Raw genomic sequence first — 12,487 nt, forward strand, 5'->3', positions numbered from 1 at the left:
AAGAGGAAAATCCTAGGTAGAGAAAATAGCACACACAAAGGGTAAAAGTACACAATACATGCCTGGAATGGCAAGATCTAATGAGGCTTGGGAAGTTTGGGGAAGTAGAAGAGAAGTAGATTGAGGTCAGATTGTAAATAATCTTGACCATCCTGCTTAAAATGTTACCCTCTAAGTTCTAGGAAGCCACCAAGGATTTTATGTAGGATTTATGGCAAAATCAGGCCAATGTTTTAGAAAGAATACCCTGGCACCAACACAGAGTATTAAGTTTTTGACAATACTGCAATAATATAAGTAGTGGTGAGAGCCTTAACTAAAGCAGTTATACTGGGAAACATCTCTAGGAAACACAAGGAGTAGTATTTGAGGATCTATTAATCCTCTGTGTCTCAGTTTTGTTATCTTTAAAATGGGCATAAAAATAATAGTACCTACCTTATAGGGTTGTTGTGACCGTTAAATCAGTTAATTCATGAGGAGCAACTACAATAGTGCTGGACTTAATAAGCACTTTTATATATTACTTATACTTATTACTGCAGTGTTAAGGCTAAGTTGAAAATGAAAAGTTCATAAAGTCACACAAAAAATCATAACTCTCAGTACATAACCAAGAGTGAAATCATTCTTGAGAAGCAGCAATGTAACAAGTACCATTAAAAGGTCAAACATAAGCTCAGCTGCCAGCCATACCTATGACAGACATCCTTTTTCTGATATTGTTGAAGTCCAAGAAGGCAAGCAGTTGGTAAGTAACCAGTGTTCCCAATTCTTCTACAGTTATTGTCTCTGGGGTTCGAGACTTAAAAATGAACCCAAAATTTCTTGCAGCAGTCACTAAAGCCCCCTCATCAGGTGACTGAACTTGGTAAATCAGCTGCCCTAAAAGGAAAAGAAACTATCATGTTAAACAACAGCAAAAAAAAAAAAAAAAAAATCTATTAAACAAAAAAGGAAAAAAACCAAATACGTTAATACTGAGAATAATCGCTAACATTCACAGAATGCCAATACTAACGTCACCTCATCCAGAAATCAGAAGTTTTCTACTTGCCAACCAGCTGGACCAAGTGCCTGTCCTGCGGGATACTACAGGACGCCAGGCATACCACCACCACAGCCCTTGTCATCTTATACAAAAATACCCATTTCTGCATCTCCCTTTCCACCATGCTGAAAGTTTCTCAGGTCAGAGGCTGTATCTTTGTATTTTCAGTGACTAGAGATGTGCAGTGGAAGTTTCACAAACTAAAACACTTAATATGAAATAACTCACATAATCCTCACAGAAAGGCTTGAGGTAGGGATTATTAAAATTATTATTTCCACTTTATGCCACTGACCTATGACTAGAGAGGTTATATGATTTTTGCAAGATCACACAGCCAAAGAGTAATAGAGCAGGTATTCCAAATTCCATTTCAGTCTGCTATTAATAATCATTTTATGAGAATGCATACAAGATACCCTTGAAATCAAACTGGGGTGTTCATTCTTGGTGCTTGATATTGTGAAAGTATTGGGCTGGGAGTAAGAGGGGAGAAGAAAGAAAAATAATGAAATGAGCCAAAAAAACAAACTAAAACAAAAAACAAAAAGCCATAAAAATACAGCATGTATAAGGTAAAACCTTCTATATAAAATTCTATTATCTTTGTAAAAATACATTAGAAAAAGTAGGCAGAGCTATATCCATATTTACTGAGTTATAGTAATGCCCAAGATAAATTCTTAAAAAAATGAATTGCATATTAATGTGTATACTCTGATTCCTTTTCATAAAAAATAAACCACCTACTTATCATGTATATTCATACACACACACACACACACACACACACACACACACACACACACACACACACAGGTGGAAAGGGTAAAGTGATGCACACCAAATGTTCATTGGTTACCACTGTAGGGGTGAGATTGGAGGAGTTCATGGAAGAAATTATTAGCTTTGCCTTTATAAACTTTGTACTGTGTGGTTTTCCCTTATATGGTAGGCATAAATTAATTTTGAAATTCAAAAAGGGAAAAGAATTAAAGCAATTACTTGATTTACCTATGAAATTATATAACTTCCACTTCTGGCAACATGGTAAACTAGGTGCCAGGACCAACTTCTCTGCTACAAACAACTACAGATTCTGTATAAAACATTTTAATTTTTTAAATACAGTCATGAAAGATGTACTGGAAAGAAAACAAGAATTTTTCAGGTCAAAGACCGAGGGAAAAAATAAAATGAATAAAAGAAGACTGTAGCCAGCGTTTGCCTTGAGGGCATTTTCTGAACCAGGAGAACTTGATCATTGGTTTCCAGCCTCTGAGGGTTCATGCATATTTGCACCCTAAATTCATAATATCTAAGTGGCTTGAAAAAAAAAATCAAACTAAAAATTTAGTTTGATATGTTCCTGTGTTAGAACACTGACCGAAGCAAAGCAAGTCCTCTCTGGAGGAACCAGTCTTCACCTTAGGACCCAAAGAATTTCTAAAAATAAACTTCCAAGTAAAATGGTCATCTCACAGTGAAAAATCATTAAAATCCCAATAAACAAGACACAATGAGAACCAACAGAAAGAAAAGAAAGAATAAGACCTGCAAAAACATCAGATATTGGAATTATTAGAAAAAGCACACACAAATACTTAATAGATTTCAAAAAAAGTCATAAAATTAAGCAGATTTGATAAAGAATCAAAGACCTTATAGAAATTAAAAATTAAAAGCTGCAAATTAGATACTACTAGAGAAAGAAGTAGTGTACTGGGGTGGGGGGAATGGAGAAAATTCCAGGATATATCCCAAAGAGACAGAGAAAGGGAAAAATGAGAGAATTCTTAAAAGGCATAGAGAACAGAGTGAAAATATCTGACACTGAACATCTAATATGAGAGGGGAAAATGAATCAGAGGCAACACTGGAAAAAATACATGGCCAAGGAAACTCCAGAAGTGATGAGAGATGACATTCTACAGATTCACGAATCTCAGTGAATTCCAGGCAATATAAATTTTATAAAAACCCACACCTATAGTGAGAACATGGAAGGAGAAATCTTAAAAGTAGCCAGGGAGAGAAGACTGATGACCTTCAGTCTGACAACTGGACTGAGAGCTGACTATACAATAAGAGAAATAGTAGCAGGATACAGTGGAGTACCTTCAGTGTACTGAGAGAAAATTGTCACTTTAAATTTCTGCACACAAGGGGGTGCCCAGCTAGCTCAGTCGGTAGAGCATGAGACTCTTAAATTTCTGCACACAGCAAAATCTTCAAGAATAAGAATGAAATAAAGTTGTTTTTCAAACAAAGTTTTTGAAAGTTTACTTCCAGGAGGTTCTCCCTAACAGAAATTCCAAAGAATACGCTTTATGTCAACAGAAGATCAGAGATGGGACAAGCATTAAAGAGCATAGAAATTAGTAAGTATATAGGATAAATCTAAGGAAACACTGACTATAAAAACAATAAAAACATCTTGTGGGATTAAAAAAGAAAATACATGACAAGAGGACTATATAATTCTTCTTAGAGGGTTGATTAGTGTTGAAGGGTTCTAAAGTCTTTGTTTTGTTCAAAAGAAGGCTTAGACTTTGATAAGTTCATCATGCTAAAATTTCTAGGCTAACCCCTAAAATACAAATAAGGATTCCAAAGCAGATTAAAATGGAATAAATCCATAAGAGGAAAAAAAAAGAAGAAGAGACTAAGACAAAAGATGGGGCAAATACAAAATATAAACTAAGATGGTAGAAATAAACTAAATATACCAATATTATATATTAAAGTCTAAATATATCAATAATCAATAAAGGTAATGGACTAAATGTTCTGTCAAACTAAAAATTTTTTTAAATGTCAAAAATTATGTCATTCACAAAAGATGTGTCTAAAACACAAAGACTGACAGGTAGATTGGCAGGAAATAGTGGGAAAAGATAAACAATACAAATACTAACAAAAGTAAAAATCTCTAACTATATTCATATCAGCCAAAATAAACTTTAAGGCAAAAATACTACTACAGATAAAGAGGATCAATGTATACTGATACAAGTTTAATTTAAAGAGACATAAGTCTAAATGAATATCTAATAACATGACCTTAAAACATAAAAAGCAAACACTGACACAGCTACAAACTGAAAAAGACAAATTTACCATTATAGTTGATGATTTTAACATACTCATTAATTGTGAAATCGAGTACTCAAAATAATCCACAGAGGGTTAGAAGATTGAACAATTCAATTAACAAACATTATCTCATGGATATATTTAGAACCCAGGACCTAATAACCGTAGAATGTACACTCATTTCAAGTACACATGAAACATTTATGGAAACTGAATACATACCAGGCCATAAAGCAAGCCTCAATAAATTTTGAAGGATTGATATCATGAGGCAATAAGAAAAAAATTCTAAATTTTTTATCTCTTTAATTGCAATACACTAAAATAAAAAAAAATCCTATTAAAAGCTCTGGTACTTTCCACTTTACTGCTTCTAAAATTTCATCCTGGAGAAGGAAATGAGAATGTCAACTTCCCCAAATGACTTCTCCATGAAACAGCACACATTTAAAATAAAAGCGATAGCTTCAACTATAAATTATACAATCATAAATTTTAAGTTTATTAGATTTGGGTTCTAGTCTTTTCCATAATTAACATAATTAACATTTATATATGAAAACTCTGTTTTTCAAGGTACTTTAACATACAGATTTAAGCTATCTATCCTGTAATTAAAGCTTTAAAAGGAGAGCAAAATAATTTCCCCCTACTCAGTGATGTAATCCTTCACTTAGAATTTGATATCTTAAAGCAAGAGACAGAAACAGTTTAAAGGATATATACATCTACATCTCTTCACTTCAAAATGCCTTTATATGGCAGGATATTAGCCAAACCCATGAGAATGGGTAAAATTTAAGAATGATAATCCTAAATGGTAGCAAGAATGTCAAGGTACTAGAACTCTCATACACTGATGGTGGGATTTGTAAAATGATACAACCACTTTTGAAAAATAGTTGGGCAGTTACTTATAAAGTTAAACATATACTATGATCTGGCAATTTCTATTCCTAAGTGTTTACCAAAAACAAATTTGTTAAGTATTTTTTAAAGACATAAAAACGTTTATGGCAAACCAAATGTGCATGAACAGAGGATGAGAAAAGAAAATTATGGTACACTCACACAATGTAATATTTACTCAGCAATAAAAATGAATGAACTATTGATTGATACAACAACATGGATGAATGACAAAAACATTACATTGTGTGAGGGGTGCCTGGGTGGCTCAGTCAGTTAAGTGTCCAACTCTTGGTTTCAGCTCAGGTCATGATCTTGGTCAGGGTCGTGAGATTGAGCCCCGCATCTGGCTCTGTGCTCATAGTGGAGTCTCCTTGAGGTTCTCTCCCTTTCCTTCTGCCCCTCCCCCTGCTCATGCATGCTCTCTCTCTCTCTCTAAAAAATGAACAAATCAATCTTAAAAAAAAAATTACATTGTGTCAAAGAAGCCAGACACAAAAGAATATATATTGTATGATTCCATTTATATGAAGTGCAAGAACAGTCAAAATTCATCTCTGATGATAGAAATCACAGCAGGGGTTGGCTGGGCAGGGGTTGGGATTGTGGACTGAAAAGGGACAGGAATAATCTCTCTGGAGTGATAGAAAGGATTTACACCCTGTTGGGGATGGGGATGGGGGTTACATGGGTGTATATAATTGTCAGAATTCATCAAACAACACACACAAGATCTGTGTGTTTTATTGCATTTAATTATATCACATTATGAAAAAATTTTAAGTGATACTAGAAAAGAAGAATGAATACTATCACTAAACTAGAATTTTGACAAATGTCTGCAAGATAAAACATAGATTTGACCACTGAAGAAGAGAAAAACACAGCCCAAAGCATTTGCAAAAGAAAATGAATACAGAGGTAAGAGAAATCCTCAAAAGATTCTCCAGACTCAGAGTCAGCAAATGAGAAGAGAAGTGCTCTCAGGGGCATCATTAGTAAGATTAGTTGAAGAATTCCACTCAGCACTCCAGCCCATTTGAGCTCCTCCTTCTGCCAGCTTACTCAGAACAGGCTTCAGTGACAGTTGCCTCCAAAACAAAACCTTGAAAATGTTCTTCTACACAAAGTGTACATTCCACTAAAGGAAACCTCGAGATTTGAGTGCTGCAGCTGGAGACCAAAACTGGGAAAAGCCTGAATCGCTTGAGAATTCCACAAGAAAAAGAGAGAAAATGAGGGAAAGGAATCCGATGATTTGACATTTTCTTCCAGGCCAGACCTTCAGTACAACTGTCTCTCAAGTGGGAGTTTTGCCACAGACTCCTAGCACTAGATCTGAAAAAGTAAGATAGTTAAGGCCAGATACCATATGAATTCCTGAAGGGAGGAACCCCACACCCAGAAGATGAGCTGTGTTCTATCTCTCCCCCACAATTTCGGGAGATTGGCCACTGTAATCAGAATCTACATTCAGCAAGGGACAAACAGGGATTCTCAAATACAAATAAGAATAGGCAACCACAATTCATCAAACATTCGAGAACAATATGAAAATTAGACACAGAGTTCAAAAAATAACATTCTATAAAATGAAAAAGCATAGAGGAAACAAAAGAAAATTTCAAATTAAGAAAATAAAGATCCTCAAAGAGCTCTAAGGAGGATATAACGTTAAAATAAAAACAGATAGCTATTAAAATAAAAAGTTTTGGAAATGAAATAAACTCAAAGGGCCAAGATAAAAAGAATGCCTTACTTAAAGGCACTGTGATATCCTCAGATAAAAATATAATTAATCATTGGTCTTAGAATTATAAAGATCAGTTTGAGTCATAAATATACTTATATAAATCCTCACAGCAATTAAAACTGGGGAATGGGTCAGTCCAGCATCATGAAGGACAAAACTATGGCTTGAATGTAATTGCAAGAAGGAAAAAAATAAAAAAAATAGAAAAAACATATACACGTGTATATATGTACATATATACACACATATATATGAGATACATGCATACATATATAGAGTCAACGGTCTTCCTATATTTCACTTTGAAGTTGAAATTACTTGGGTGGTAATTTTTACTCACTCACTGGTAGCAGAAAGAAATAAAACGTATAAATGGAATAGACTGGGCTCAATTGGAGCAAGAAGCGGATTCACTATACCATTATCTACCTGCCTCATTGCTTCAATATTAAAGTGGCCCAGCTGATTTTGTTCAATTCTATGAGCCCTGAGCCCTACACAACCATCTTAATAGCGTGAGGACTTGTTCATAATGGGGACTAAGAGCATCCCACTCTCTGTGTACATCTATCCCCATTATTGGGAAAACGCATTCATTCTACGCATATGCCTGATCATCATCTATTAGATGTTTGTGTTAATGACAAGAGCTAAACACCTCAACTGTTATTTTCCTGCTTGTCCTGGCTATCAGGAAGCTCACGGTCAAATTTGGTGCTTGATCATTAGAAAGATTTCATCCCCTTGTACTTGCACATTTGGGCCCTCATCTTTCTATTACTCCTATTTCTCTTCTTTCTCTCTCCTTTGCAGTCTCTCCATAATTCTTGGAAAACACTCAGGATATAAATTCATACAAAGAAAAGCTGGTGATAGGTAAACCCCTTACACAATGTATACTTTTAATCAGAACATCTTTCTCACTCCAAATATTTTATAGAAGTATCATTTCTGATTTAAAAAGCAAAGCTCACCACTCAGACATGCTATGTACTTACCTGCACTATTTTTCTCCGACATTACGGTGTGACAAAGGGCAAGTAATCGAAGAAATTCATACACTTTGGAATCCCCCAGCTTAACAGATTCCATCAGACGGTGGTCAAAGAACTGAAATGTTGTATCTGCTTGGGGATTGACTGAGAAATCCACAGGCTCATTTTTCTGTAGGAGAACAATAGAAAAAAAACCATACACCTCCTTCCAACAACAATCTTCTAAAATTCAAAAACACTTCCTCTATGTATTTTTAGTGCTTGTATGATTTTTCAGCCTCAAACATCTGGCACTACAATGGCTTTGTGTCCTCATTACTGTTAAATATAATCTTCTCCTTTCAGAGCCAAGTACCAAAGCAGTGACCCTTCCAAAAGCATAGGGAAAAAAATATCCAATGGCTGTACAGATCCTCAAATACTTACTGCAACTCCAACATACAAAGAAGCCCTGAAAATGAAGTTTTGGTTTTTTTTTTCAAAACCTATCCAATGGCAAAACCTGACCTGACTTGAATTCATATTGGAAGCAAAATCTGACCTAGAATGTTATGTGTCTAATTATAGATTTTAGTCCACTTAGTATGAATTAATATTTTCCAGTGCAAAAATATTAACGTGTTTTATTAGAGTACTTTCTCAGATCTCTCTGGAGAGACTGCATAATACAATGATAGGATTAAAATTGGAATCTTGAAGAGATATTTGCACTCACATGTTCATTGCAGCTTTATTTACAATAGCCAAGAGGTAGAAACAACATAAACATCCATCAACAAATGAATGAATAAGGAATATGTGGTATACAGATACAATGGAATATTATCCAGCCATAAAGAAAGAAGAGAATCCTGTCTTTATGCCACAACATGAATGAACCTTAAAGGCACATGTTTAAGTGAAACAAGTCAATTACAAAAGAACAATTGCTGCATTATTCCACTTATCTGAGGTGCCAAAATAGTAAAACTCATAGAAACAGAAAGTAGAATGGTTGTTTCCAGGGGCTGGAGGAATGGGGGAGTGGGGAAATGGGGAATTGCTGTTGAATACGTATAGAGTTTCTGTCATGCAAGCTGAGAAAGTTCTAGAGATCTACTGTGCAACTTCATGAGTATTATTAATAACAGTTTACTGTACACTTAAAAATGTGTTGAGTAGCCATCAAAAAAAAAAATGAAATCTTGCCATTTGCAATGACGTGGATGGAACCAGAGGGTATTATGCTAAGTGAAATAAGTCAATCATAGAAAGACAATTATCATATGATCTCAATGATATGGGGAATTTGAGAAAGAAGGCAGAGGATCATAGGGGAAGGGAGGGAAAAATGAAACAAGATGTAACCAGAGAGGAAGACAAACCATAAGAGACTCTTTTATTAACATATAATGTATTATTTGTTTCAGAGATACAGGTCTGTGATTCATCAGTCTTACACAATTCACAGCGCTCACCATAGCACATACCCTCCCCATGGTCCATCACCCAGCCAACACATCCCTCCCACCCTCCACTCCAGCAACCCTCAGTTTATTTCCTGAGATTAAGAGTCTCTTATGGTTTGTCTCCCTCTCTGGTTTCAACTTGTTTCATTTTTCCCTCCTTTCCTCTATGATCCTCTGTCTCAAATTCCCCATATCAGTGAGATCATATGATACTTGTCTTTCTCTGATTGACTTATTTCACTTAGCATAATACCCTCTAGTTCCATCCATGTCGTTGCAAATGGTAATATTTCATTTTTGATGGCTGCATAATATTCCTCTGTGTGTGCGTGTGTGTGTATCCATTCATCTGTCGATGGACATCTAGGCTCTTTCCATAGTTTGGCTATTGTGGACATTGCTGCTATACCATAAGAGACTCTTAATCTCAGGAAACAAACTGAGGGTTGCTGGAGTGGAGGGGGGTAGGAGGGATGAGGTGGCTGGGTCATGGACACTGGGGAGGGTATGTGCTCTGGTGAACGCTGTGAATTGTGTAAGACTGATGAATCACAGACCTATACCCCTGAAACAAATAATACATTATATTTTAATAAAAAATTAGAATTATTTAAATTTTAAAATTAAAAAAAATCATACAATAACAAAAAAATGTATTGAGTAAAAAAAGAAAAAGAAAAACATGATAAAAGAATAGGGTAGAACAAAATAGTGGAAGATGATTTGATAGTAAATAAGAACCCTGTTAATTCACTGACCTTTGGAAAGCACAGAATGTACTTCTAAAAGTTTATTATTCAAAGCACTAGTCCTATGATAATGTCTTTGCAAAAATCAGTTGATGGAAAAATAGTTTTAATATATACTTTGTCTTGGAAACTACAGAATATTTTATATTACATCCAAGTATATGAGAAGACCTGCATACAGGACACTCAGTTGTGTTTATCCCAGAATCATAGAGACTTATTTAATCATACATTGTTCTGTTCATGTAAGAAATTTTGAAAACAACTGCATTAGGGGGAAAAAATTATCAACTCACTAGTAAGCAGTAAAATACACACTGACCTTAGAATTCCCTGAAACTCTCAGGGAAGAAACTGTGACTCAAAGAGGTTATAGCCAATCAAGCTGTCATTCAAGTATAAATTCACTACATAGTTCATGTTTGTTATGAACCTTCTTGAAACTAGAGGATGAACTTCATCCAAATAAGAGATAACTGGAAAAATCCTTAGTAAAGGACTAGTTAAGGGTGAGCACTAAATCCCTTAAACTGAAGGACTAAGTCTAAAAGAAATAGAGAGATTAAGATGCCAAAACAAAATATCTATATGGTATACCTTGACTATGCAAGATGAAAAGACAGCTAAAAATTTGGAAGATATGGATTTCTTCATTTTATTATTTGAAGGTCAGATGATATCATGTAATTCAAATCAACTAATAAAAATATATATTTAGGATTAAGAAAAATATAAAATATAAAAATAGGAAAATATGAAGGAAAGAAGGAGAAATATAATTTCATCATTGTTCATATTAGGAAATTAATAGACACTGCCTTAAAAAAAGTATTAAAAATACTATGTAAACTCTTGAAGTATATGGTAGAAAAACAATGAAATACTTTTTTAATATTTCTAAACATTATAAGAAATGTATACATACAGAATAAAGAATCCATATAAAGAATTATTAAACACAAATTATTGTTGGACACAAAGTACAACCTAAAATATTATAACTAAGAAATATACAGCCCTAGATAAATGGCCCAAACTCAATTTTTAAAAGATTGGAATGCAAAGCAAACTCCAATCCTATGCTGTACACACAAGACACACATAAAGTCATTCAGAAACACAGAATATAACAGATGGGCACATGCAAATGAAAAGAAACCAGAAGTTGTGACATTAGCATCAAATAAGGTTGAATTCAGGCCAAGAAGAATAAAATGAGTCAAAGGAGAGCAGTTTTAATGTTAAATTGTGTAATTCATAATAAAAATGTAACCACTATGAATATCAATTTACCCTCAACTAGCATCAATACTTGTAAAACAAAGATTTCAGGCTATATAGGAGTTATATAGAGAGAAAGAGATTTTCAAAATATTTTGATTACCCTCTTTTATGCTAACAGCTGATATAGATAAAAGATAATAATGAAATAGAAGACCTAAATAATATAATTTACAAGGTAGAACTAACTGACATCTAGCTAACTTTATACCTTGAAAACTGAATATACATACATTTCCTTTTAAGAAGCCTGGAACATTGACAACAATTGACTGTATTAAGTCACAAGGAGAACCCCAATAAATTCCAAGAAGTAGACACAATACAAATCTCTTCTTTTATTAAAAGTGCAATAAACTTAGGAGGGAAACCTCTATCACTTGAGAATTTTAAAACTCTTCCTTAAAAACTTATGTTTCGGGCGCCTGGGTGGCTCAGTTGGTTAAGCGACTGCCTTCGGCTCAGGTCATGATCCTGGAGTCCTGGGATCGAGTCCCGCATCAGGCTCCCTGCTCAGCAGGGAGTCTGCTTCTCCCTCTGACCCTCTTCCCTCTCGTGCTCTCTATCTCTCATTCTCTCTCTCTCTCAAATAAATAAATAAAATCTTAAAAAAAAAAAAACTTATGTTTCAATGTGGATATTCAAATTGATATGACAAAAATAAAATTAGTTTAATAAACTACAGGCCAAATCTATGTGATAAAATTAAAGAAGTGCTCAGAGAAAAATTAAGAACATAAATATTTGTATATTAAAAAGGAATAATGAAATTAATAAGTTAAGCATCCAAGTATGAAGTTAGAAAAAAAACTTAAAGAATGAAGAAAGAAGGCATTAATAAAGATAAAAACAGAGACTACTGATTAAAACACAGGAAAATATATACAAATAATAAATAAAATCCAAAGCTGCACTTTTTCTATAGAAGAAGGGGACAAATTTCTAATGTAATCAAGATAGAAAAGGAAAAAGACAAAAATAAGAAATTATTTTTTTAAATAGCCACAAAGAGAAAATTAAAAGGATCATAAGACACTTCTTTACTTTAAGGCACAGATCATTTTGATGTTATATAAACTGTCTCACAGAATACAAAAATAAGGAAAAATAAGAAAAATTATCTCTTTCTAAAGTAAATATAACATTGGTAGCAAAACAGACATTACTACCCCCCAAAACCACTGAGGACTGATGTGTCTTATAAA

General features: G+C 34.1%; 1 protein-coding gene across 3 annotated transcripts in view; it reads right to left on the minus strand.

Annotated features, from left to right (window-relative positions):
• ATP8B4 (ATPase phospholipid transporting 8B4 (putative)) overlaps nucleotides 1-12,487 on the minus strand; it is a 288,632-nt gene that overhangs the window by 70,235 nt on the left and 205,910 nt on the right. For all 3 annotated transcript variants that reach the window (XM_027572559.2, XM_027572558.2, XM_027572557.1), the window contains 2 exons: nucleotides 7,808-7,973; nucleotides 697-885 (listed from right to left, as the gene is read on the minus strand). In XM_027572559.2, the coding sequence (XP_027428360.1) occupies nucleotides 697-885; nucleotides 7,808-7,973 (355 nt within the window). The remainder of the gene's footprint in view (nucleotides 1-696; nucleotides 886-7,807; nucleotides 7,974-12,487) is intronic.

This window comes from Zalophus californianus, chromosome 6 (genome assembly GCF_009762305.2).
Source record: "Zalophus californianus isolate mZalCal1 chromosome 6, mZalCal1.pri.v2, whole genome shotgun sequence".
NCBI classification, from domain to species: Eukaryota; Metazoa; Chordata; class Mammalia; order Carnivora; family Otariidae; genus Zalophus; species Zalophus californianus.